Genomic DNA, 27,979 nt, shown 5'->3' on the forward strand with positions numbered 1-27,979 from the left:
GCTGTAGCACCTGTGTGTGCACATGAACTGGGGATGAGGGTTAGCCAGGCTGGTTTAGGCTGTAGCATGCACTGGCATGCACAGGAGAGCAAGCCTGGGGATGAGCTACGCCGGACTAAATTACAGCACTCACTGGTTTGAATGAGAGGTCAGGGCTGTGAGCAGGACTGACTAGAAAGGTGCACCCACTGGTATGTGCAGACTGAGCCCAACCCTGCACCAGCTGAAGCACTTGAGAGCAAGGTCTGAGGACTTCACAGAAGAGGTTTCTTAGGAAGCTTCCCAACCAAATTGCTGTACTTGATCCCAACCTCACGGAAAATCATATAGACACGGGGCCAATCCAGGGTACATGTTGCAGGATTGGGTCATTTCAGTGACTGATCCCCATGTAAGAGTGGAGAGCACACTCAGAAGAACACAAAAGGCCAAGACAGCCATCTTCATCTAAGCCAACGGAAGACTTTGAGTACTTCATCAAAAGATGGAAAGAAGGACAGGTTGAACAACACTCCAGGCCAGGCTCTACAACAAGCACCTAGGTCTGAGGTAGAGAAGCAGCAAACATGTGTAAGAATTTCTGACTTCTGGTATAAAGAAGCTGACAACTTCTCAGAACAATCAAGACCACTCAAGTAACACCTTTGGAACATTGTTTTCCAGTACTGGGGCTTCAAAAATGACATCAAACAACCGTTTCTATCAGGGCACTACTGTAGTTCAATAGCAAAGAGCTCCCTGCTCCTCAAACCCTGACACAGGAGGGAAAACTGAATGATTTATCTCACAAACCTTCTCCCAACCCTCAGCCCTTGCCATACTAATCAAATGCCACATGGGTCTGCAACTTCCTCACCTTTGTAACAAATATTTAAGTAAAATTAAAAAATTAAAAAACAAAAAACACAAAGTGAATAAAGATACAAATTATCTAGTTCATTTATTTCATTTTTATCAAAGCCTTACTTTTTGCTGGTAGATTGTCAATTTTCAGATCTATGGAAAGTGTATAACAAGTAGGGGTCAAACTAGATTTACAAATGATGTGCAAAACCTACTTTCAGTAAATTTGATTTTGTTCTCTGGATTCTCTGAAGTTTTTCAAGTTACTTAAACGAGCAGTCTGTTGAAGGCATCTCTAAAGAAATTTTCTCCTGCTAATGCTCATGGACTCTCAAAAATTTTTATTACAGAGAAGATTTTTTTGGGAGGTCCTCTTTTTCTTTTAGGCCTTGTATATAGAAACCCATTTGTTCCTTTCATGGTTAAATTAAACAGATAACTGCTTTTTCCCCCTAGAGCTAACAACACATGCATGAAAGTTTGCAACTAAAGAAGTCTCAAGAATTAACTCTAAGAATTGAGCTATGTACTTCCTGCTTAGTAAACTCACACAGAAACCAAAAGGAGTACTGTCACCACAAGAACATGCTGATCAATGTAGGAAATCTATCTACAGCAAAACCAAAAACCAAAGTATTCAAATATGTCATATGGCTATTTTATATGAGCAGGAATTACTTTCTGAGAAAGAGTTGTAACGGGAATGTGGTAAGTTGGGTTTAAATGTCATACTCACTTTGGTGATTTTCAGGAATTTTGAGGGGTCTAGAACCCGACTGTTCTTGGCTCCTTGTACAGTGTTCCACCCACCTTCATCCACTCTCTGGACACCTGCAGGAGGAACAGAAAGGGGCATTGACTCAACTCCTCAAGTCAGGAGGACATGGGGAGAGAGAGCAATGTTCATGATCAGCCACTCTGAGTAAAACCAAGTGAAGGAACAAAAGGCACTGTTGCAGTGTTGCTGCCACCCTGTAAAACCCACAGCTTGAAAATATGAAGCCAAAGTACTGCTTACACTGGAGATCCTATGAAAAACATGCTTACTAACCTATGAGAAACCAAGAGACACAAACAACATTCAGCACTGGACAAAGCAGGACCAAGCTACTGCTGAGAGAGCTCACAACCAGAACACTTGAAACTTGTCACATGGGACTGATTTCATCTGCTGGTGTCAGGTGACATGAGCATGCTTTGATCTTTCCCCAAACATGCTTCTCCTAAATTTCATCAGCTCAGGTGTCCGTCTTTTCTTTCTTACGCCACAGTAATCTTCACAACATATTACAGTGTTCTCAGAATCTAGCCCTTCTAACTACTCCCTCTTAGCAGTCTGCCACAGATTACTACACAGACCTCACTGGTCTCCCTGTTTCCACCCTTGTTTGTCATGACTGCCAGTATTATCCCAGTAAAATATATGGCAGAATCTGCTATTATTTTGTTCAAAATACTTGTTTTATCTTTCCACCTCAGTCACAGAAAGAGATGAGATTCCTTAGATGGCCTACCATGCTCTCAGTAATATGACCCGATTCCCTCTCAGTCCCTCCCGACTGTCTTCTACTTTCCTCTGTAGGATCCTTACACTCTAGCTCTCCTTGCTTTTTGTGGAAAATACTGTTCAGGTTCTTCTTATTCCTGCTGCCTGAAACTCCTTTCCCCAAGTACCCACATAAAATAAAATTTGCTTTGGGTCTTTGCTCAAACAGCATCAACTTTTTTTCTTTTTAAAGATTCATTTATATTTATTTGAAAGTTAGATCTACAGACAGAAAAAGAGAAAAAAAGATCTTCCGTTTGCTGGTTCCCTTCCAAAGTAGTTGCAACTGCTGGAGCTGAGCTGATCCAAAGCTAGGAACCAGGAGCTTCTTCTTATTCTCCCTCATAGGTGCAGAATCCCAAGATTTTGGGCCATCCTCAACTGCTTTCCCAGGTCACAAGCAGGGAACTGGAAGGGAAGCAGAGCAGCCAGGACACGAACCAGTGCCCATATGGATCCTAGCACTTGCAAGGTGAGCATTTAGCCATTGAACCATTGCACCAGGCCCTAAATAACATCAACTTTCCCAGGTTCTACAACCTCCCTACTTACAATTGCAACCTTAATAAATAATTACTAAACATTTTACTCTCCATATTTGTTTAATACTTAATTTTTCCATAGAAAAAAAATTCATGAACTGTTATTTTACTTAGGTTTATAGTAACATTATATAAGATATAAGGCACATGACTTGACTTTTTGCGACTTTGTGCAATGGTTCACTCCCAAAATTGTTGCAGAGGACAGGACTAGGCCAGGATGCAGCCAGGAGCCTGGAATTCTATTGGTCTCCAAGTACTTGGGATATCTTCAACTGTCTTCCCAGATACATCAACGGAAAGTTGGACTGGAAGCAAAGCAAATGGGACACAACTGACACTCATGACTTGCCAGTGTCATGGGCAGCTTAACTTGCTACACTGCAGTGCCAGAAGCCACAATTTGTCTTCTAAAAAGGCTTTGCATCCCAAATGGACTGCTTTTTTCAGGTGTAAAATGTCTTCTATTTCATCTTTCATACTTCTTGCATCTATCTCTTCCTTTCTATTCCTGTTGCAATGAAGTCTCACTTGTTTACAAGTAAGACTGAGCAACCACAATTTAGCTGAATTCAGTGTATGCCCACAACTTACCAGGTAAAGAGCAACAGACAGATTTTAATTATGTATCTCTACCATGACATAATTTCTTTTTTTAGTGGCTCTTCAATATCTGCCAAATCACGTTAAAAAAGTTCTTAATCTTGTAGGCACTCAGCGAATTAAGCCACTGTCTCCAACACCAGCATTCCATACGGACAATGGTTCATGTTACAGCTGTTCCACTTCCAATTAGGATTCCTGCTAAGGGCCTGGGATAGCAGTGAAGAATGGCCCAAGTACCTGAGCCCTTGTCACCCATGTAGGAGATGCAGAAGAAGCTTCTGGCTCCTGAATTTGACCCAGCTCAGTTCTGGGTCTGATGACTATTTGGGGAGTGAACCAGGAGATAGGAGATCTTCTCCTTTGTCTCTTCCTTTTTCTTACTCTTTCAAACAATCTTTAAAAAAATTTACACACATACATAAAAAACATGTAAAGTTCTTTATCTGGCTTCATTTTCTCAGGTCAATATTTTCCATTCCTCCTGAACACTTAAGTTCTGCTTCAGTCAAGTTTATTTACTCCATTTTACATGTTTACTTTAACCTTATAAATAAACAGAATCTACCACTAAGACTCAAGTTTAAGTGTGCCTTCCTCAAAGAAAGATTTCTTCCAGGGCCCAGTGTTGTAGTGAAATGGGTAAGCCACTGCCTGTAATACTGGTTTTCCATATGGGCAGTTGTTCCAGTCCATTCCTCAAATGGCCACCATAACCTGGACCGGACTAGACTGAAACCAGGATCCAGGAGCTTCATCCCCGTCTCCAACTGAGCACAGGTTCAAAAGGATCTAGGCCATCTTTTGTTGTTCCTCAAGGCAAATTAGCAAAGAGGTGGAGCTGTAACTCAAACCAGGCCTTCCCATATGGGACACTAACATCTCAACTGGCATCTTAACCACTGTGCCAAATGACCACTCCTGGGAGAATTCTTCAATACCTTTCCCTCGAGTTCCCAAGTTTTCTAAAGCCTGCTGGAGTCCTACCTGGTCTTCTCTTCTCTTTGGTCATGAGCTGCTGGACCTTCCTCTGTTCTTCTTGTTCTTCTATTTTAGCTTCTTTGTGAATCTGCTCAATAGTTTTAGGCCCTTGATCTGCTCTTCGAGACACCCAATTACACTGCAAAAGTAGGAAATCAGGTTATCAGCCAGGTAGTGAAAATAAAAATAAATGAGAAGTTTTTACTTTTCACTATTGAGAAATTATAAAACACCTGCAAAATCTGAAATTATAGCAGTTTCTCATAAAATAGCAAATTTCGGGGGAAAAAAAGGAAAGATTGCCCCAAATGTATTTTCTCATTAATTTGCACATTTGAAAGAGGAAAGAGAAAGGAACCAGGAAGGAAGAGGATCCCGTGGCACTACCTGAATCTAGGGATACTGTTGGCTCATATCACACTCTACAGGGGTTCAAATCAGAGGATGACTAGCATTTCTCTTCCTCCAGTGTCAAAGTTCAGATATTGTACACAAAGTGTGACAACACCGTATCCTGTGATTATCCTTTCTGCTAAGCACAGAAGTTGTCTCTTTACATTTCCCTCTTCCCTAATACTCCACCACCTGATGTAAGCATAAGGAGCTAAAGACACAGGTGGGGGAGTATTTTACACTTATTAGAAAGAGGCGAGAATGGCAAGCAGGTTTAATCAGTATACAACTTCTAACCAACTGGTAGTGGCTTTGGTAAGAGCTCGGATCCCAAGGTCATGCCTGGGCTTTATTAAGACAAAGATCCGTCATTAATATTGGACACAGAACAGGAAAGGGGTGTGCCCTGCATTCCTTCTCTAGTTTAGGGTGGGCTGCACTATACTGTTGTAGAGGTTAACTAAGAGAGAGAAAAAACAACCAGGTTTTAGTGATTAACAACTGTATCTGGCACAGGAAAAGAGAGGAAAGTGTTATTAAGAAAGAGTATTAAAGAGTAAGAGTGTCCGCAAGAAAAACAACAGAAAGAAAAACATCAACATGTAGACTCTTTTTATAATGATCTCATTAAATCTTTACAGTAAATTTTCAAGGTGGACAACTTCCTCATTTAAGAGATTAACTATGAGGCTCAACTAAGTCAAAATGTTCATTGTGAGGATAACACTTTCTAATTATTTAGCTTAGGAAAACTAAATTTCACTGAAAATAGTCAATTCAGAACTGCTTATTATTTATTTAAATATTTGAATAAATTATTGGAAAGTTAGAATTATAGAGAAAGAGAGGGAAAGGAGAGAGAGAGATCTTTCATCTGCTTGTTTGCTTCCCAGATGGCTGCAGCAGCTGGGGCTGGGCCAGACTGAAGGCATGTGCAAGGTGCTTCTTCTCAGTAGGTGGGGGGAGCTCAAGCATGTCAGTGATCCTGCATTGCTTTTCTCAGACCATCAGCAGCAGGGAGCTGAACCACAAGTGGAGCAGCTGGACATGAATGGGCACCCACATGGGATGCTGGTGATACAGGCAGTGGCTTTACCCACTACGCTATAGTGCCGGCCCCCGAACTGCTTATTTAAAAAGTGCAGTGTAGTTTGATAATCAAGAGTGAGGAGCAGAAATGCACAGCAGGCAAGAGATCTTCAGTCCTTTACCCAATTCTCTTACTAATGTGTCAACTCAAGTTCAAAGAGTTTGAAAGCAAAAAGCATTGTTTACTTATTTGATTTTAAGATATATTTGTTTATTTGAAAGACAGAGTGAGAGAAAAAGTAAATCCTAGTTTACTTCCTAAACGGTCACAAATGAGCTTAAGCCTCTAGATTTAGGCTCCATCTCGGTCTTGCGCAAGGGTGACAGGGCCCAAGTCGTTGGGCTGTCCATCTTCCGCTGTTTTGCCAGCCACATTAGCAGGGTGCTGGGTTAGAAATGAAATAGCTTCTAACCAACTAGATTCAAATTAGTGCTGGGATGCTGGTGTTACAGGTGGTAACTTCGTCACAATTAGTAAGCTTTTTTACATGTTAATATTAGTTATCCTTCTATTCTTAATGAATATGGTGAACTAGTAGAGGATTTTTCTTCTTTTCTACTTACCAGTCTTAAGTCTATCACATCTTGCAGCATGAATCGAATTCTAGATGAAGTTTTTCTTTCCTTCACAATTTTTTCCATTTGATTAAAGTACTGGTCCATACGTGGCTGTAAGAAATAAGATCATTAGTATTTTTGGCTAAGGGATTCAAATACAATTTTATCACGTACCTTTTTTCTTTAGAAAGAACTTTTAAATATTTAAGGAATAACAAAGCAGGATTTTTTTGGGTAAAGATGTTATTTATTTTTATTGGAAAGTCAGATTTAGAGAGAGAGAAGCAGAATGAGAGAAACATCTTCCATCCACTGGTTCTCTCCAAGTGGCGGCAATGGCCAGAGCTGAGTCAATATGAAGTCAGGAGATCCACTTATTGGGTCTCCCATGCAGGTACAGGGTCCCAAGGTTTTGGACCATACTCCATTGCCTTCCCAGGCCACAAGCAGGGAGCTGGATGGGAAGAGGAGCAGCTAGGGTATCAACTGGCACCCATATGGGACCCTGGTGGATTCGAGGTGAAGATTTAGCATCTAGGTTGTTGCTCCAGGTCCCAAGGCAGGATTTTTAATTGTATGACTACCCAAAATAAACACTACACTTTTCAGACTTTCAGGCAGATGGTTTTGATCACAGCACTTATTATAGACCAGAATATAAATGAAAAAGCTACTTTACAGATCCCTGGAACCATCCTAAAGAGACAGGGAATGGTATGCTTTGTAATTTTCCTGAGAGTCATTAGGACAATAGTTCCACATTAGCAATATCAAACATTTAACAGGACTTGTACTTCTGAATTTTGCCCAAGTGAGAAACTTCGATATTATAGAAAACACCAGTATTTGGGATTTTCTGTCACTGCCAAACATGATTCTATCTGATTCCAATGTTACGGAACAGTTCTGACATTATTTGTTTGAAGCACTTCTAATTTCCAGATTCCCTCCCTGGCCTGCACTAGGTTTTGTTTGAATTATAGTATATTTAATGAATTATTTTATTATGACAGCTGTGCCATTAATCAGAGCATAAACTTAAAGAAAACTACTGGGTTTTCCACATTTTTGCATCATTCTAGGGCTTGACCCATGTCTTTTTCTATTTCAGCTCATAAGCTGCTATACAAATAAATGGCCCTATTAATAGATATGGAGGAAGAAAAGAGAGAAGTAATGAACAACATGAACAATTGTCTTCTGTACAATTTGACACTTGCCACCTCTGACACTGATGCAAATGAGAAGCAGCAAGCTTAGATAAAGGAGAGACATTAACAGCCTAGACAGTAGGAGAGAGATGGAGCACTTTTGCAATGGACGGAGCCTCTGTGGAAGGTTCTTGAGTTTCTCGACTTTTACCTTTGCTTTCTCAAAGTCCAAGTCCTTGCCAATGGTGGTGAGCAGGCGACACAGGCACTCCAGGGATTCCTCATCATGGTGCTTCAGCAGCTTCACCACACAGTCATGCATGATGGCTTCTGTCAGCATTTTCAGTTTAAAGAGTTCTCCAATAAACTTGATGTTACCAATGGATCTCCGTCGGGCTTTGTCCTTGGCTTCTTCCAGTTCATCATGAAGCCTTGTCTTCTCCTCTGGCTGTTGTGTGACAGGGAACAAGAGCATCCTCATGAAAATTGTACTGCGCAGCAGTCACAAAGGATTCATGGTCCACACTCTGAAAGTCAGATGCCCTTTGAGAGTCTGAGAGTGATTTTGGACTTACTCCATAAAACCCAGACCTATGCCCAAAAAGACCATATCCACTTCAAAACTCCAGAAACCAGTGACCTTTCTGGAGCCTAGGCTTGGACTGAATCCTGGTATAGAGGGCTGAGTTGTTCTGCCACTAACAGGAGTAAAGCAACCCCCTCCTGGGGAAACAGGGAGATGCTGTCCGAGGCCTTCTGTGTACCTGACAGCACGTGCGTGGACACTGTCCTGTTGGCATACTTACAGCACTGGCAGCCTCGAGCTCTTTCTGCTTCTTCTCAAAGACATCATCATCTGCTTTATCTTTTTCAAATTCCTTCTGGCAACGATTCAGCAGCAATTTTCGAAAATTTACTGTGTTCCCAGGCTTGTCTGCCATGGGTACTTTCAGCTGCATGCAGATAGCAAAATGTAAAAGTAGCAAGATTAAAGACATTCAGGGTAACTACTTTAATTATTCTGCAACATAATGTGAACTAAAAACAGGCAGACTTTCTACAAGTGACACGCAATTTAGTTTCAAACATTTCATGATTCAACAGTAAGACCTCTTGAGTGGTAAAAGATGCATATTATTCTCATATTTTTAATAGCTGTGCCTTTTGTTGAATTAGAAGTCAACATAATATCATTACAGCCATGTAACAATAGTATATGTCTATAGTCCCTATATATTTTGATTTACCTCTATTATTACATTTTTAAAAATTACCACTGTCAAGTATTTTAATTTAATGAAGCAAATGGAAATGACAAAAGTTAGGAGATAATTAGAACTATTGTAGCAGGTGAAATCTAATTTCAGAAAACAGAAGTCAGGATAGTTGAGGACTTTCAGGACATCTCTTCCTCAGGGGAATGTCACAATGCTATACTGTTAGTACTTTCTGATTATCAATGTCTAGCAGTATGTTTACTGATTATTACACATGCACCAAAACAAGGTATTAATTGTTCAGAAGTCTGGCTTAACAAACGGCCAGTACTGCATGATGCTTTCACACAGAAAGATTCAGTGTGAAGCAGCAGTGCCATTTGGAGGTTTACAAAGTTTCCATCCAGCTATAATGACTGATATAATGACTGATTTCAAGTAAATTCAATTGCTCATATCTTTAAGGTAACTTGTGACCAAACATATGCTTTATTTACTTTAAAGCTGAAATCCCCATTGAGCACTACTGTATAAAATGGCAAAGCCGCTTTTCTGGATTCATGAAGTGGATTCTTGAAGTTCTGAAATGTATTTGTTGTCTGTGCCCTGGAGTATGCATATCAGAAAAGGGATTATTTAGCAACTACAATTCCCATTAAGAAGTGGTTATCAAAACAAGGATGTATTTGTGTTTTAAATGGATTTTGAGATGGTTTCTTTTTATTGGGGAGCAAGGGAGTCAGTAGGAATATTTGAGCTTAAGTAAGGGATTTAGTAGAAAGCACTGGCTGCCCCCCTCCTCCCCTTTTTGGTTACCACAGGATGTGAATGTTGTCAGTGTCATGTAGTAATTTTCTCTAAGTGTCAGGACTCATACTGCTGACTTATCTGTTAGCACTGAGGGCACATGTATGCCTTCTCCAAGAGAAATAAACTGCCAAAGAAGTCATCAAGGAATAGCAGCTATGCGGCAATCATGGTAGTCAAGTAGAAGAGAAAGCAGAAGGATAGGCCTGTGCACGGCTTAGCACGCTCGGGGTTTTCAATGCTGTCTCAGGACAGAACCTACTGATAACCTCATGGTCCAGTAATCATTTTGCCCCCAAGGCATGTGCTGGATTGAGGTAAGCTATTCTAAATGTTGAGTATCATGTAAACAAATGGAATTTTTATACTAACTCTAAAACTACTGTTTCTAGAAGCTAGCTCTTACATAGTAATAGCAATAAAGTTCAAATGTAACTCAAGTCAAGAGTGACACTATCTTCTACCAGTGGTTATGGTCCTGACCTTAGTAAGTCATCTGCTGAAAATGTACGTAACATGCCAGGTATACCAGGGACATAACCTATCAAAATACAGTTAGATATACCTGAAGAGTATAGGTAACACTGACAGACTACCATGACAGTTAAAAGCGCATGCACCTGTGATGGGGTAGATAATTTCTGCTCCATTTTTTACATCAAAGCATTTGTTATCTTTCATCAGGTAAGCTATGTTAACCCTCCTCTTCCAGCTGCCCTTACCCACTTGCTGCTGCCCAAACTGACTTTCCAAGTCTGCAATCCCAGGTTTGATTTCTGAGAAGATTCATCTGTGTCCCTTGTGCACAGTGCCTCTTCCTATTTTCAGTCCTGTCATTTTTTTCCTCATGTTCCTTTTAAGTGCTTAAAGTGGCAACACAGAAATTCTGGGTCTAGTAACACAAAACACAGAATAAAGGACGAAAAACTCCACTATCCTTACTGTTAATCTTTGTAGCTGAGGCATGAACAGCTACCAGAACAGAGGAAAATGTAGCAGAAATAGTCTCAGGGCATATTATAATACACTGTTTCAAGCTGGTTACTCTTTCCTTCTGGCATCTGCTCACAGCAGCTTCCAAAAAGTTTATTATGTATCAGGAACCACTCTGGGCACTGGACAAGAGCAGTGACTACAGTAGAAAAAGTCCCTATCCTTAGGAGTTTAAATTCTAGAGGTTTCTGAGATAGAGATATTCACTGTATTACAAGTAAAACAAAAGTCTAACAATTCAACATTTCAATAACATCAAATATTTTAAAATTCAAATTTAAAGGAAGGACACTTCTCTTGTCCATTTTTCTCCATTTGCCACTCAATGTCCTCCTTCTCAAAGAATTATAAAATTCTAGCTAAACACTTTGTTATTCATGAAAGTGGTATGTTGCAGACTCCTCCTGTCATTCCTAGTTGAACTAACAGAAGTGGTGCACTCCAGAGCCCTGGCCGCCCAGAGATGCTCTATAGATGCTATACACATAAAGACGAGAGTTTACTCTTGAGTTCAGAAACAAAAGAACAAGGTTTATGATCTTAAAAAGGGAAATCCCCTTAAGCCTTGCCACAGTTCAGCTGGGTGCAATGGGCAACAGTATATATGTCTAATATATGTCTGTTTTTCTTTGTTTTTAAAATGTATTTTTATTTGAAAGGCAGATTTACAGAGAGAAGGAGAGACAGATAAAGATCTTCCATTCACTGGTTCCAAATGGCAGCAACAACCAGAGCTGGGCCAATCTCAACTCAGAAGTCTCTTTGGGGTCTCCCATGTATGTGCAGGGTCTCAAGCACTTGGGTCATTGTCTGCTGCTTTCCCATGCCATAGGCAGGGAGCTGGATAAGAAGTGGAACACAAACTAGCATCTATATGGGATGCTGGCACCTGAAGGTTGAGAATTAGCTTGTTGAGCCACATTGCCAGTGGCTTGTTGAGCCAGTCCCTATATATGACATTTTCAGAGCAACTTAAGAAAGCCCAGTATATTTCATTGACCTCCTCTGTAAATCTCTCTTCAGGGGCAAGGAGACAGAAAGAGTGAGCTCTTACAGATGTACTCCCCAAATGGCCATAGTGATAAAAGGCTGGAGCCAGTTCTCCCACCTGGTCGGCAAAAACCCAATTATTTCTGCCATCACTATTGTACCCAGCAGGAATCTGCATTAGCAGGAAGCTGGAATCAGAAGTGGAGCTGGGAATTAAATCCAGTCACTGAGTATTTTAGTGTCTAAATCGTTAGGCAAATGCTTGTGGTCTTTCTTAAATGTGCACCTTCTAGTCTCTTGGAACCAGTGCTTTAAGCAGAAGCTTACCCATATTATGCTATAATAACAGGAAGATAGTAACATAGGAAGATAATGAAGATGATTATAATAGAAACCACCTATGTATTATTTTTTAGCAATTACTATAACCCATAATGTTGTGGGCGCTGGGGCAGTGAACAGGTGAACAGAAGATAACTTTCTGTATATCTGTGTCTTTCTGCTCTTCAAATAATGTGGGAAAAAAAAAGTAAGTAAGAAGCGAGTGCTGTGGCACAGCAGATAAAGATGCCACCTCTGACACTGGTATCCTGTATGGATGCCAGTTTGTGTGACAGCTGCTTTACTTCCAATCCAGCTCCCTGCTGACATGCCTTTGAAAGCAGTGAAGGGTGGCTCAAGTCTAAAGCACCCATATGGAGAACCCAGAAGAGCCACTTCAAACAGGCCCAGATCCAGCCTTTGCAGTCATTTGGCGAGTGGACCAGGAGATTTCTATTTCTCCTTCTTTCTCTCTAACTCTTTCAAATAAAAACAAATATTTAAAAATCACACAAATAAAAATGTCTATTCTCTTTAACACTTCATGGGGAAAAAAAGATTTACTTAGCTAATCACTTTAGAGTAACCATCCATGTATACCTCAGCAGGGCACTGAATTGCAAGTGGAGAAGCCAGGACTCAGAAAGGTATCCTTAGCGTGCTGGTCCCCTATTTACTTATTTTCTTTTTAATTGGATTAAAATCAGAGAGATACAGATATATAAAGAATGATCTTCCAATGGCTGCTTCACTGCCCCGTTGTTCACAACTTTCTGGGTTATAATAATTGTTAAAAACAACACATGGATGGTTTCTATTATAATAATCCTCATTCCACAGCTAACATTTCAAGGAGTTTCCCCATTATCAATCACTAGCCTGATTTCAATGTATTTATGGTTTACTACTAAGTCAAGAACTTAACATAATCTCATTGAATTTATCCTCATAATATAAATATTACACATTTTATTTTATGTGAATTGAATTTACTTTATGGACTAAAAGCTGAGCTTGGTAAATTATTCTAGGGTCATAAATTTTGCAAGTAGCAAAGCAGGAATGTGAAATTTTTTGTAAAGTTTAAATATCAAACCCAAGATCATGAGATTCTTAAGCCAGAATTTTAACCTTTATGCCATGCTTGATGTTTTAGACCTGAATGTATCAGGACTTCTTTCTTTCATCTCTCTACTTGCATTTATCATGATCCCAGGTCCAACTAAAAGTGTATTTGCTCCGCAAAAATCCACAACTCTCAAACCAATATGCATAGCTTCTTCCTCTTCCAATACGTTTCAGGTTTAAACCACTAATTCAAACAGCAACACTCTGCAATATTATGTATTTATTTTCAATATGGACTTCAGGGACTTAAAAATGGGAGATGTGACTATTCTAACCGCTAACAGACTTACCTGCCTTTGACATAGGTACTCAAAAGGATTGGTAGAATGACAGAATTTTGCATTTTCATAGCTTGTTTCTAAGAAATGAGGCATGATGACAATGAATTGTAGTAATTTAGGAAAAAACTTAAATGTTATAAAGGTCATACATTTCTGACAGAAGTACCTTGGTGACAGTAACAGGAAGGGAAACCCATAGAGTAAATGGTAGTTTTATGAGTGCAGAACACCAGAGGGCAATGAGCAGTAAATGAGAAAGTATCTGGTCTTCATTCTGTCTTGCTCTAGATTTGACAGGCTGTGGAAATTAAAAGGCTGCGGACAATCTAGAGGGAAAGAAATCTAAATGTTTTTCACAGATGCAAAGCATTTTGATTACAGGACAGCTCTACTTTCATTTCCATAGAAGCTAGAATTAAAAACAACTTGCTTTTTAATTTCAAATTAAGGGTAAAAGCAAGCATGTGCTTTATTTCTGTAAGATACATCAGGAAAAACTGGATGCTCATGACAATAGTTTCTGTTATTATAGCTTGTTCCAGAAGGTGGAACAAGCTGAATGAGATCATCTCATGCCCGTTTCAATCTGGTCTCCATATCCCTTCTAGAAAGTGAGTATACATTTTATAAAGCAAGATTTTCTTTATACAGTCATATTACACCAGTAAGTGCTAAAAATATATTCTCCCCTTTACATTGCCCCAATGAGACTTCTGGGAAGAATGTGTAGTGAGGGGAGAATATACCTCTTGGTGATTTCTGGTTTTACTCCTTCCTCTCTTCTTACCGTTACTAGACATCGACACATGTTTGCGTAAGCCACAGAGAAACTGGGTTCATCAATAGCCTTCTCAAACACCAGGTCAATGACTCCTTTCAGCCGCTCCTCTGTGTCAACAGTAAGACCTGACACTTGCTTCATCAGCTGGTTGAACATCTGTGGTGTCAATTTATTTAATATACTTCGAACTTTTCTAAAAAGCTCCTAGAAGGGCCACATAAAAGAGAAAAGCATTAGAGTAATTGTGACAATATAATACTGGATTCATTTTTTCTAATATGTTAAATGAAACTTCCCAAGTTATTATGATTGTGGGTTATTTAGGGGAAAAGTAGAGCACCTTCTTTTTACTACTGATGAGAAATCTACAAACTGGGTATAGTACTCTGCCAATGTGTACTGAAAGCTTTAAAAATAGGGATGTACCCTTTGACCGAGTAGTTATGCTACTAAAACATTATTCATATTTAGGAATAAATAAAAAAGATTTTGGTTATAATAACTTCTATCCTAACCCTCTAGAAAAACTGATTTCAATATTCAAAACCAGGAATTTGTCTAAATGATGATCTAACATAATTTATGGTAAGCAATACAGTGTAGCTGTCTTCTAAAACAAGGCTGCCGAAACTCATCAGATTAGGTAGGAATAGAAAACACCTTTCATCCATTGACAATGTAATAAGTTTTATAAAAAGTATAAAACAATTAAATAACAAAATATTGCTGGACAATTAAAATCTAACTGATCATATGTATAACAATATGCATGAATCTAAAATGCCTATGCCAAATGAAAGAAAGAATTTACGTGATTTTTCTGGAAAAGGCAGTATGTTAGAGATAAAGTGATTTCCAGGGGTGGCCATGGAGGAAAATGATGGGATAAAGCAGTACAAAAGGATATTGGGAAGTTGATGAAAATGTTTTATATCTTGATTATGACAGTTATATGATTCTGCATTTTTGTTAGATTTAAAGAACTGCACACCACAGCTAAGTTTTACTCTGTAGTAAATTTTCTCAAAAATGAAACAGGATAATCCAAGAAATTTGATTAACAATATCAAAGAGTTTACAAATTTTTTTTTAAAAGACTTATTTTATTTTATTACAAAGTCAGATATACAGAGAGGAGGAGAGAGAGGAAGATCTTCCGTCCAATGATTCACTCCCCAAGTGAGTGCAACAGCTGATGCTATGCCGATCTGAAGCCAGGATCCAGGAACTTCTTCCACGTCTTCCATATGGGTGCAGGGTCCCAAAGCTTTGGGCCATCCTCATCTGCTTTCCCAGACCATAAGCAGGGAGCTGGATGGGAAGTGGAGCTGCCAGGATTAGAACTGGCGCCTATATGGGATCCCGGTGCATTCAAGGTGAGGACTGTAGGAACTAGGCCACGCTGCTGCCGGGCCCTACAAATGTTTCTAACTCCTTTGAAAATTTCTTTCTCTGGTGAAGGAACATGGTATAGCAGCTAAAGCTGCACACTGGGAGGCCTGTACCTTGTATCTGAATTCTTGGTGTTAGTCCCAACTGCTTCCTGCTTCTGACCTAGCTGCTTGTTACTGTAGTTAGGAGGCAGTAGATGATGGCCCAAGCACCTTGGTTTCTGCTATCCAAGAGAAAAATCAAGATGGAGTTGTAGGTTCCTGGTTTTATCTTGGTCCAGTCCTATCTGTTTCAGGAATCCAGGCAGTGAAACGGGATAGAAGACCTCTCTAACATTTATTTCAAATAAATAAAATGGTTTTTAGGTTGTATGAATATAATAACATCTTAAAATTTTTAGAAATCATTTTGTCAAGTTCTTCAGCAATGAGTCAGTCATTACCGCTCTTACAAGGAAAAAATATTAAAGTTTATTAAAGAGAGCAAATGATTAGTCTAGTACTTAAGATTGTCTGCATTTGATACTGCAGTACCTAGTTCAATTCCCAGCTCTGGTTTGACTTCAACTCCCTGCTAAAGCAAACTCTGGGAAGCAGCAGCGACACCTCAAACAATTTAGTTCTTTCACCCACATGGGAGAACTGGAGTTTACTCCTGGTCTAATCCCAGCTGCTGTGGGCATTTGGGTAGTGAATCACTGGAAGGAAATTCTCTGTCTCTCAAATGAAGAAGCCTTTGTTTTTTTAAAAAAAAAAGGAAGGAAGGAAGGAAGGGAGGGAGGGAGGGAGGGAAAAGAAAACTAAAACCAAGCAAAGAAAGTTTAACAAGGATGGGAAACACCACTGCACTCCTTTCTATTGCATATATCACCTATATAGAATCTTCTAGGTTTATTCCCCTTAAGATGATCTATTTATCTATATGAAAGGCATAGTGATAGAAAATAGGAGAGCAAGCGCTTTTCCATTTACTTATTTATTCCCAAAACGTTTGCGACAGATAGGAATGGGCCAGGTCAGAGCCAGTAGTATGGAACTGCACTTGGATCTCATGGGCGGCACAAACCCAAGCACTCAGGCCATCTTCCCCTCCTTTCCCAGGTGCATTAGCAGGGAGTTGGATCAGATGTGGAGGACCTGGAAGTTGGACCACTAATCTGATGTTAGCATTTGTAAGCAGCAACTTAACCTGTTGTGCCACAATGTGCAGATCCAGCATCTTTTACTTTCAAATGTTAATTTTATTTTACATAAAAATAACTTAGAAGATAATTCAAGACTAGAGAAACACAAAAATCATTTATTCACTAGAAGCAGAAGTGAGTATTCACTTGATGTCCAGTAAATTCTGTTATTAGGTACAAGAGAAGTGCCACAATCAAAGTCTAGTTGCTGGGAGAAGATCTTTATGAATGAAGGTTACTATGGTGAATTATAACCACAGAGGTGGCTTATGTATGTGAGGTCAAAGGCACTGAAGTAGTAAGGGAATGTTTTTAAGAGGAAATGAGAATTGGGCCACATAATGAAGAACAGCAAAAAACTGATGAAGTCAAAAGAAAGGGAGAAATATTTTAGCAAAGGAGAAACATTTTAGAAAAGGACTGTACTGAGGATTTTCCATTTTGGGAGTAGACAGGACAATGTGGAAATATCAGAGAACTAGTGTTCCTTTGTTTTGAGAGAAAACTGTGTATTAATCTGAGACTAAAACACTTAGATGAAAATAATTGAGTCACTCAGGTAGGTGCATCATACAGCCCAAGCAGCAGCAGGGAGCAGGCAGCACAGAAGACAAGCAAGGCGGGTGAAGGCAGGAGCCTGCAGTGGAACTTCCCAGGAAGCCCGGGGATGGCACACAGTCCAGGCACGGCCTGAGGCAGTGACTCTCTAGGAGTGATAACAAGATGATCTTTTACAGCATGGAAAGAATCGGGTCATTGGCAGTCATCGATAATGACTGTAGGCCAGAGTGAGGGAGTTTTTTTTTTTTTTTGCTAGTGAGGGCAACAATAAAACCATTATTTTGACAGAATGGAAGGAAACAGAACACCAGAAATAGGCCCACATGGGGTATAGCTATGCAGCACAGAACAAATAGCAAAAACAAGAGGGGGAAGGGAACAAAGACATTCCACATTTAGAAATATCAAGACAAAGGGCTGGTTCTAAGTCTTCATCTACTCAAGTAAGAATTTGTAATTAATTAATGATACCTCATCTCAATGTAATTATTCTACATAAAACTTAACATAAGTTGCTCTGTTAAAGCATACAGAGAGGTAGGTTACAAATCACAGAGACATCTGGTCGGTAGCCACAGCACTGTCCATAGCTGACTTAGCCCTGCAGATGCTTCAGCTTCTTCATACGGCAAAAGGACAATGAAATGTATTTTCCCTTTATAGGTGTAATAAAAATCTAATGCTGTAAGGCACAAATGCAAGCATCTTAACTACGGAACCAAGACATGCTCACCTTCAAGGATAATGACTCTTAAGGAATTCTAAACTATATCTACAGGCTGCTTAGAATCACACTTCGTGGGAGAATGGAGGAACACATAAGAGATGTATGTGTATGTACGTGTGTGCACATGGAGAGCTTTCTAAAATGTCACTCACTTATTTGTGACAGAGACACAGATAAACAGCAAGACACATAAACAAAGAAAAGAGCTCCCATTCACTGCTTTGTTTCTCAAAACACCTGAAATGGCTAAAGCTGGGCCAATCCAAAGCCAGAAGCCAGAAACTGATTTCCAGTCTCTCCCACCTATGTGGCAGGAACCCAACTACTTGGGTCATGGCCTGCTGTCTTCTAGGGTAGCAGGAAGCTGGAATTGGGACTAGAGCAGGGATTCTGACTCAGGCACTCTAATACGGAAGGCAGGCATTCCAATCTGACATCTTCACTGCGAGGTCCACATTGGTGTATTTTTTGTAAGGCTTAGCTATGTCAAGATGAGTCAGGGATATTTCACTGAATTCAGAGAAGCATTTATTTAGAAACTGTATGGTACATGTGTGGGACAATCTACTAACAAAGGCAGGCAGCTAATTATGGTTTGACAGTGTAGCTTTTTGATATATCAGTTCACCATGCATTTGTGTGTGTTCGTGTGTGTTGGTTCATTCATTTAACAAGTTATTTGTTGAATATCTACTGTGTCTGAGGTTTTATATTAGTGAGGAATCAAAGGATAGCTAAGTTTCATTCTCAGCCCAGAAACATCATCCCACTAAGCACTTAAACAGGATCCAGGAATCATGTCGAAAGCTCTTATTTATCACTGTTGAATACTCACACTATTCTAATGAGGTACTCATTATTAGTATCTATATTTTATAGCTGAGACTAAGAACATCCCTAACAGAGCCAGGTGACTGCCTCCAGAGCTAAACCTGTCAACTGCTACACTCAACTGTTATGGTGAGAAAGATATCTAAGGAAACTCTGAGAAGCTGCCATATGAGCTGTGATGCCTGGGAATTTATGAGATTCCAGTTTAGATGACTGGATACAAAATAGAGGCACTACAAAAGGTAATCTAGGGGTGGGAACTGGAACTGTTTGTTTAACAACAAATGAATAATATTTTATATAATTTCACAAAAAATAATCTTGTGTGCATTAATGAAAGCAATTCATTCAATATACTGCAAGGAGTTGTGAGGGAGAGAATATGCACAAAATATACTAATATATTTCCCATTTAGCACCCTGCTCCTGCTGGCCATTCCATTTCCCATCTAGCACCCTGCTCATGCGCCAAGGGCAGCAGCAGCAGATGGCCCAAGTGATTGCGGCCCTGCATGGGAGATGAAGAAGAAATTCTGGGTTTTGAGCTAGGGCGTGGTCTAGTTCTGGTGGTTTCAGCCTCCTGTGGAGTAAACCACAGAGATTCTCTCTCGGACCCTGCATTATGGCTCTGCTGGTTAATCCTCCCCTTGCAAGCACCAGGATCCCGTATGGTTCATGTCCTGGCTATCCACTTCCCAACAAGGTCCCTGTTGTGGCCTGGGAAAGCAGTCGAGGACGGCCCAAAGCTTTGGGACCCTGCACCCATGCAGGAGACCCGGCAGAGATCCTGGTTCCTGGCTTTGCATTGGCTCAGCTCTGGCCTTTGTGGTCACTTGGGGAGTGAACTACTGGATGGAAGATTTTTGTCTCTCCTTCTTTCTGCAAGTCTGCCTTTTCAATAAAAATAAATAACATCTTTACCTCCCCTCAAAAACACACTTAAAAAAAAAAAAGATTCTCTTTGTCATTCCTCCATTCTCTGTAACTGTCAAATAAAAAAAAAATCTCCAAAAGTTATATTAGCGGGCCTGGCAGCGTGGCCTAGTGGCTATAAAGTCCTCGCCTTGAACGCCCCAGGATCTCATATGGGTGCCGGTTCTAATCCCGGTGGCCCCACTTCCCATCCAGCTCCCTGCTTGTGGCCTGGGAAAGCAGTTGAGGACGGCCCAAAGCCTTGAGACACTGCACCCATGTGGGAGACCTGGAAGAAGTTCCTGGATCCTTACTTTGGATCGGCATAGCATCGGCCGTTGCGCTCACGGGAGTGAATCATTGGACGGAAGATCTTTTTCTCTATCTCTCCTCCTCTCTGTATATCTGACTTTGTAATAAAAATGAATAAATCTTTATTTAAAAAAGTTACATTAGCATTGGATAAAGAGATAAAGGATAACTACAAAGAATATAAAAATGTATTGCAGAGAAAATGAAATATTAGTAAATGCCTGAGTGATGGACATGTATAATATATAAACAATCTAGTCAAAGTAGGAACATTGAAAAAGCAATTTCAAGAGAAAAGAAAGAGTAATTAGTGTCATGGTTTTTAGAATAATGCTTTTAAAGAAAAAGACTGTTAAGTATTAGTCTGATATCTCTACATATACCAATGAGGTGTGTGGCAGGGAACAAGGCATAGTAAGCGTCTGGCATTTGGTTTAGCAATTTAAGTGCCATTTAGGACACTTGCACCCCATATTAGTATCTGGCTTTGGGTGCTGATTTTGCTTCTAAACTAGCATGCTCCCAAAGTGCACCCTAGGAAGCAGCAGTTGTGCCCCTGCACCCACGTGGGAGACCTGGATTGAGTTCATCTTGGTCCAGCCCTGGCAATTTCAGGCATTTGAGGAATGAACTAGTACATGGGAGAACTCTGTTTCCTCAAGTAAAATGAAGAAAAAGAAATAAAAATTTGGGCTGGAAGAGAGGGTTAACAATAGCATTATATATCCAAAGCAACATTGGGACGTGCCATGTTCCCACCTGAGTTTTAATGTTTTCGGGATCCTCAGCTTGGCTGTCACGCTTCTGGCTGGGCTTCCAGGCATTCTCTGCCTTTTTCAGGTGAACGTCTTCTTTTACAGACACGGTGATGATCTTTCTGGGCTCTCTCCTCTGGCCAGGCTGAGATCTCCGTGTGCCAATGTTCAACAGCTAGGACAAGAACATCATTTATTCAGATTACTTCAGATTACTTACAATTTACTGCCTCCGCTGTGCTGTTCAACTCAAGCCTGATGTGCATATCAAACATTTCTAGATGCAAAGACTGGTATTAGGCACTCAATTAGGTGTGATCTCTTTTAAGGAAGGAAGAAAAATAACCTCAGAATACCACTACCATTTCTGATCTTTATGTCCTAAATGAGACAAAGTGATGGAAAATGATGTTTGATAATAAAGCTGTTTTTTTTTTTTAAAACAAGAAAGTCTGCTCCTAACTGGAGTGCTACAGTGTATTAAATGCATGTAACATGAGACTGGTTACTTCTAAAACTATAAAGATTCACAGGTAGCAATTATAATTACACAGCTGCTTCAGAATTGAAGGATTTCTATAATTTCAGAGGAAAATGCAAATAAAATCATCATTAAGATTCTCCGTGAAGGGCCCAGCACGATAGCGTAGTGGTTAAAGTCCTCGCCTTGCACCCTGCCATATGGCTGCTGCTTCTAATCCTGGCAGCCCTGCTTCCCATCCAGCTTCCTGCTTGTGGCCTGGGAAAGCAATGGAGGACAGCCCAAAGCCTTGGGACTCTGCACCTGTGTGGGAGACCTGGAGGAAGTTCCTGGCTCCTTGCTCCAGACTGGTGCAGCTCCGGTCACTACGCTCAATTGTGGAGTGAATCATCGGCTGGTAGATCTTTGCTCTCCGTCTTTCCTCCTCTCTGTCTATCTGACTTTCCAATTAAAAAAAAAAAAAGATTTTCCATGGATACCTAGCCTACAGCAGATCGTAAGAGACTGCTTTAAGCTACTTGGATCAGAAATACAAAACTATTGCTAAAGGACTATACTACTGTGACAGTACGGGGTGAAATGGCAAGAGGTTAACATAGGGAAGGAAGAAGGAAAGGAAAGGGAAGGGAAGGGAGGGATCCCCATACCTACAAAATATGTATCATGGAAAATGATAAATTATTTCTTTAGCTAAAAAATATACTAAACAAGTTCATCTTATTTTATCAGTAAGAGTCAAACTAAATTACTCCCCCAAAAAACTATCTCTTTCTATTGGTGATGCCCGAATTCCTGATTTTAACTCACTGTTAAAAATCAATTGTCATGATGGTCACCATTGACCATGTCGTGGTGGTCACCAAATTACTACTGCTATTGCAAGAAATAACAGGCAAGTTAAAAGATACTTTGTGTAGTAAAACCTTCAGTATAGCTGTCATCTTAAACGCCTGGCAATCATTTTGAGGATTCAATATTAGATTGATGCTAAGCTCTACTAATTTCCTGCTTGCTACCTGTTGACAATCTTCACTTTCTCTCTCACCCATTCTTTAAACACTGAGCAAATACTGCCTTCAGATTTCAAGACAAAAGAAAACAAAAACTTCATGCAAGACAAACAGATCATCAAGATAATCCCTCACCTGACTACTAACAGTGCCATTCTGAATTCATACAAAGCTTCAGTGAAGAAGACTTAAATACGCTTTGCACAAAGACAGCTTCTTTGGAGAGATGTGGTCTGAGCCTATACAAAAAGCTTACAAAGAGGTATTGCTGATGAGCATTTACACATGCTTAGCTTAGACTTAACCCCTCACGGTTCACTACTGTCCCGACTGGAGATGGCAACACTAGGGTGGATATTTGCTCAGCAGGTAGACACTTCCTGGGCTGTCTGAATCTTACATGGCTCCAGAAGTGCTTTCCTCCTGAGTCTAGCTTCCTAGTATTGCACACCCTAGGAGGCAGAAGTTGGGTCCTGCCAGCCACTTCACTCTCAATTTCAGTTCTTAGTTTCTGACTTTTTTCTGGTTCAGTCTGGGCTCTTGTGGCATTTGAGCAGTAAAATGGCAGGAAGATCTCACTGTGTTGCTATCTCTCTGTCATTCAACATTCCAGTTAAGAAAAATGCAGTGAATGAAATATTATTTGGTATTGATAACTCAGATTGTGTTCTAAAGGTTTACCTGAGTGAATTAATATCTTCTCTTCACCACTTGGATACAGAAAAAGTTAACCATTGTATCACAGGATATTTAATTCATGTATTCACACATAAAAACTTGTCAGGAACAAGTACATTGGGGTGCATGCAATGAAAGGAAATTATGCAAAAATCATCTAAAACTAGAGTATACATCTTTGGAGACAGAAAACTTACACTCTCAAAAACTATTACAAATACTAATGCAGAGGTCTTGAGACAGATATGATATGTGCTACTCCACCTGCCACAGGATAGAGATTCCAAATGAGCAATAAAAGAGTGAAAAGTAGGAAATAATCTGCTCAGATGCCCACTGAATTTTGCTGAAACTGTGTATGTTGTCATGGCCCAAGAGTTCACTACGTTAAGTACTATTACAGCAAGAGATATCAAGCTTAAAGTTGCATTTTGTGTATTAAAATATTACTGATAGTTACTGTCTTGAATGCTTGGAAATCAAGTCACAAGTAGAAATATAGGTGCAAAACATTCAACAATTTTTACCATTTTTTAACACAGATTTATACATTCCAAAAGAACATTTCTGAGAAGACAATCACATTTGCCTCACTTCCCTGCTCTACTCTCTGGCAATACTACGCTCTTCCTTATGTTTCTTATCAGATTTTACAAATACATAATTTTAACCCATTCTAAATCCACAGGTTTAATTTGCCACTAACCATAATGTTCAACAAATAAAAAAAGAGAAATGTCATGGTTTCATAGATGTATAAATATGGGCTAAAAATGATAATCACATCACAAAGTGACCATTTTATTTCTACACATTTTAATTTGTATTCTGTATTAGCTGCCACATACCAGAGAAAGCATATTTGTCTTTTTGATTTCACTAACCAAAATGATTTTTAGTTGCATCCATAAATTTTATGGTAAATGACAGGATGCCATTTCATTTTAAGACTGAGTAGTATTCCCTACTGTGTATATACACTTCCTTTAGCCAGTCATCGGTGGACATCAGTGGACATCTGGGATGATTCTGTATCTTAGCTTCTGCCAACAGAGCAGCAAAAACATGGGGGTGGAGGGTTTACAAATCACTTTCATATACTGACTTCATTTTGTTTGGGTGTATTATCAGAAGTGGGACAGTTAGGTCATATGGTAAATATATTTTCAGATCTCTGAGGAATTTCAAACTCTCTTTCATAATAGTTGTACTTGTTTTACAACTAGTTTATTAATCCCACCAGTAGTGGATTAGGGAATGTTTTCCTCCAAAATTTGTATTTCTTAGTTTTTGAATGACAGTGATTCTAATTGGGGTGAGGTGAACTTTCACTGCCGTTTTTAACTTGCATTTCCATGAAGACTAGTGACCTGAGCATTTTTTGTGTGTGTCTGTTGACAATTCATATTTCACCCTTTGAAAATGACCTACTCGGGCCCGGCGCGGTGGCGCAAGTGGTTAAAGGTCCTCGCCTTGCACGCCTGGGATCCCATATGGGCACCGGTTCTGATCCCGGCAGCCCTGCTTCCCTTCCAGCTCCCTGCCTGTGGCCTGGGAAGGCAGTCGAGGACGGCCCAGGGCTTTGGGAACCTGCACCTGCGTGGGAGACCCGGAAGAGGCTCCTGGCTTTGGATCCGCATAGTGTCGGCCCGTTGCGCTCACTTGGGGAGTGAATCATCGGACGGAAGATCTTCCTCTCTGTTTCTCCTCTCTGTATATCTGCCTTTCCAATGAAAAAATAATAAAAATAAATCTTTAAAAAAAAAAGAAAATGACCTACTCGTGTCCCTTGTCCATTTCTTAACTAGACTTCTGTTGCTGAGTTTTTTTGGGCTCTTTACAAACCACGCCTATTAAACCATAAAGTTGCAAAATTTACAAATATTTTTCCCCATTCTGTTGATTGTTTCTTCACTTTGTTATTTCTTTAGCAGGGCAGAAGTTTTTTTAAATGACATAATGTCATTTATTTAGTTTTGCTCTAATTGCTGTGCTTCCAAAGATTTAAATAAGTGTTTGCCTACACCAACATCTTAGCTTCTTCAATGTTTCCATACAGTATTTTGAGGGTATCAGTTAATTGACTTGTATCCTTGATCCATTATGAGCTGGATACTGTATAAGGTGTAAAGCAGGGATCTTGTTTCATACATTTGCACATGAAGATCCATTTTTTCCAGTGCCATTTGTTGAAGAGCCTGTTCTTTTTCCAGGGAAGGGTTTCAGTATGTCTGTCATAGATTAGTTGGTTGGAGACATGCAGATGTTTCTGGAGTTTCTATTCTGTCCACTGGTCTACATCTCAGTTTTGTGCCGGTATCAGGCCGCTTTGACTATAACTCCATTGTTAGACAACTTGAAGTCTGGTATTGTGAGTTCTGTTTGGTTGGCTTAAGGCTGCTTCAGTTATTCAGGGTCTCTTGTGTTTCCATATGAACTTCAGCAGCTTTTTCCCCCCTATATCTGTGAAGAACATCAATGGTATCTTGATTGGGATTGCATCGAATCTGTAAATTGATTTGGGTGATAATTCTTGCAATTCATGAATATGGAAGACTATTTCCTTTTTCTTGTGTAGTCCTAACATTTTGCGTTTTTCAATGTAGAGCTCTTCCATTTTCTTGGTTAAATGCACTCCAAGATTTTTAATTGTTTGGGGGGGGGATAGCCTTTTGAATGTGATTGGCCTTACAAGTTCTTTCTCATCCATTGTTATTATCTGCATCTTTGCATACAAAGGTTACTGATATTTATATGCTGATTCTTCATATCCTGTAAGTTTACTGAATTTTCTTGTAAGTTCCAATAGTCTTTTAGTGGAGTCTTTTGGTTCCCCTATGTACAGAATTATGTAACCTGCAAACAGGGATAATTTGACTTCTTTCCAATTTGTATTCCTTTCATTTCTTTTTTCTTACCAAGTGCCTCTGTTAAAACTTGAACTCAATTGAATAAAAAAAATTGTGAAAATAGGTATCCTTGTCTGGTTCTGGATCACACTTGGAAATTCTTCCAACTTTCTTTGTTCAAAATGATACTGGCTATGGGTTTGTCATATATTACCTTGACTGAATTGAGGAATGTTCCCTCTTTTTTTACATTTTAAAATTTTATTACTTTTATTATTATTATCACTTATGATATAGTTCCATAGGCTCCTGGTATTTCTCTTATCCCAGCCCCAATTTCACCCCCACACCCAGTTCCTCTATATCAGTACTAAAGCATAATTCTTCACACATAATCATATGACCATCATTGCGGGCATGGACAATGGCAGAGAATCCAGAATCCTATTGTCAAGATATAATAAACTGTTTCATTGTAAGTCCATCTTTGTCTGGAAGTAGAGATGCATTCTGTATTGTATCCTCACATCTGGGTATGTCAGTCTCCATTTCAGTTACTATACATCCCCTTAAATGAAGAGCCCCCCTTAAATCAACAACAGGAAGAAAAATAGAAATTTACAATGCCATGAAGTTAAATAACATGTTATTAGATATGACAGTCTCCATTACACAGCTATTATATATTCCCTTAAATGAAAAGCCACAAAACAAAATCAACAAATAGAAAAGAGAAATTAACAACACCATAAAGTTAAATAACATGTTACTGAATGATTAATGTGTTGCTGAAGAAATGAAAATCAAGAACCTTCTTGAAGAAAATGATGCTACTGTATGATCTATGAGTCACTGAATAATTTAATCACAAGAAACTTTTGAAGAGATGAAACTAACAAAAACAAAAACATCAAAATCCATGAGATATAGCTTCTGCTGATTTTTGTTGGTGAAATGTGTCTCTTCTAGACAACAAATAGATGTGTTTTGTTTTTTAATCCAGTCTACTAATCTATGACATTTGATTGAGCTTAAGCCAATTACTTTCAGGGTTAATATGTATGGGTGGTAATTTGGTCCTGTCATTTTAGGAATGGGTTGTTCATTGATTTAGTCTTCTGTTGTCATTTTACTGGGATGTTCTTCCCATTTGCCTTTGGTTTTGTCTGGTGCTGTTCCTCTTCTCTGTCAAGGCAACATCTTGAAGTATCATTTATAGGGCAGGTTTGGAAGAGGCAAATTTTTTTAACTTTTCTTGACTGTGGAAGAATTTTATTTCATTTTCAAAGACAAAAGAAAGCTTTGCTGGATATGTTATCCTAGGCCGACAATTTTTTTCTTTTAGAATCTGGAATATGGGCCGGCGCAATAGCGTAGTGGTTAAAGTCCTCGCCTTGCACGCCCGGGATCCCATTTGGCCGCCGGTTCTAATCCCGGTGGCCCCACCTCCCATCCAGCTCTCTGCTTGTGGCCTGGGAAAGCAGTCGAGGACGACCCAAAGCTTTGGGACCCTGCACCCGCGTGGGAGACCCGGAAGAGGCTCCTGGCTTCGGATCGGCATAGCATCGGCCGTTGCACTCACTTATAGAGTGAATAATCAGATGGAAGATCTTTCTCACTGTCTCTTCTCCTCTCTGTATATCCAGCTTTCCAATAAAAATAAATAAATATTTTTAAAAAAAGAATCTGGAATATGTCACTCCATTCTCTTTGACTGTAGAGTTTCCTGTAAGAGGTCTCCTGTGAGTTTCATTGGCATTCCTTTATATGTCATTTGATTTTTTCCACGTGCACATTTAAGGATCTTTTCCTTATGTTTGATTGAAGAGAGCTTGATTATCATGTGTCATGGTGAAGATCACTTTTGGTCAAGCCTGTTGGGAGTTCTGTGTCCCTCCTGGATCTTGTTTTCCAATTCTTTCTCTAGATTAGGGAAATTTTCCCTTATTATTTCATTAAATATATCTGTAAAACCAGTTTCTCTTTCTGCACCTTCTGGGACTCCCATAACTCTTATATTAGGCCTCTTAATAGTGTCTTTCAATTCCTGAATACACTTTTTGG

At 39.6% G+C, this 27,979-nt stretch overlaps 1 protein-coding gene across 7 annotated transcripts in view; it reads right to left on the reverse strand.

Moving 5' to 3' along the window:
• The window catches only part of LOC121167578 (eukaryotic translation initiation factor 4 gamma 3-like), a 165,572-nt gene that overhangs the window by 50,565 nt on the left and 87,028 nt on the right, over nucleotides 1-27,979 (reverse strand). For all 7 annotated transcript variants that reach the window (XM_040997057.1, XM_040997063.1, XM_040997059.1 and 4 more), the window contains 7 exons: nucleotides 20,902-21,072; nucleotides 14,231-14,428; nucleotides 8,513-8,659; nucleotides 7,918-8,154; nucleotides 6,562-6,666; nucleotides 4,522-4,654; nucleotides 1,580-1,674 (listed from right to left, as the gene is read on the reverse strand). In XM_040997057.1, coding sequence (XP_040852991.1) covers nucleotides 1,580-1,674; nucleotides 4,522-4,654; nucleotides 6,562-6,666; nucleotides 7,918-8,154; nucleotides 8,513-8,659; nucleotides 14,231-14,428; nucleotides 20,902-21,072 — 1,086 coding nt within the window. The remainder of the gene's footprint in view (nucleotides 1-1,579; nucleotides 1,675-4,521; nucleotides 4,655-6,561; nucleotides 6,667-7,917; nucleotides 8,155-8,512; nucleotides 8,660-14,230; nucleotides 14,429-20,901; nucleotides 21,073-27,979) is intronic.

The sequence above is a fragment of the Ochotona curzoniae genome, unplaced genomic scaffold (genome assembly GCF_017591425.1).
Source record: "Ochotona curzoniae isolate NIBS_2020 unplaced genomic scaffold, NIBS_Ocur_1.0 patch392, whole genome shotgun sequence".
NCBI classification, from domain to species: domain Eukaryota; kingdom Metazoa; phylum Chordata; class Mammalia; order Lagomorpha; family Ochotonidae; genus Ochotona; species Ochotona curzoniae.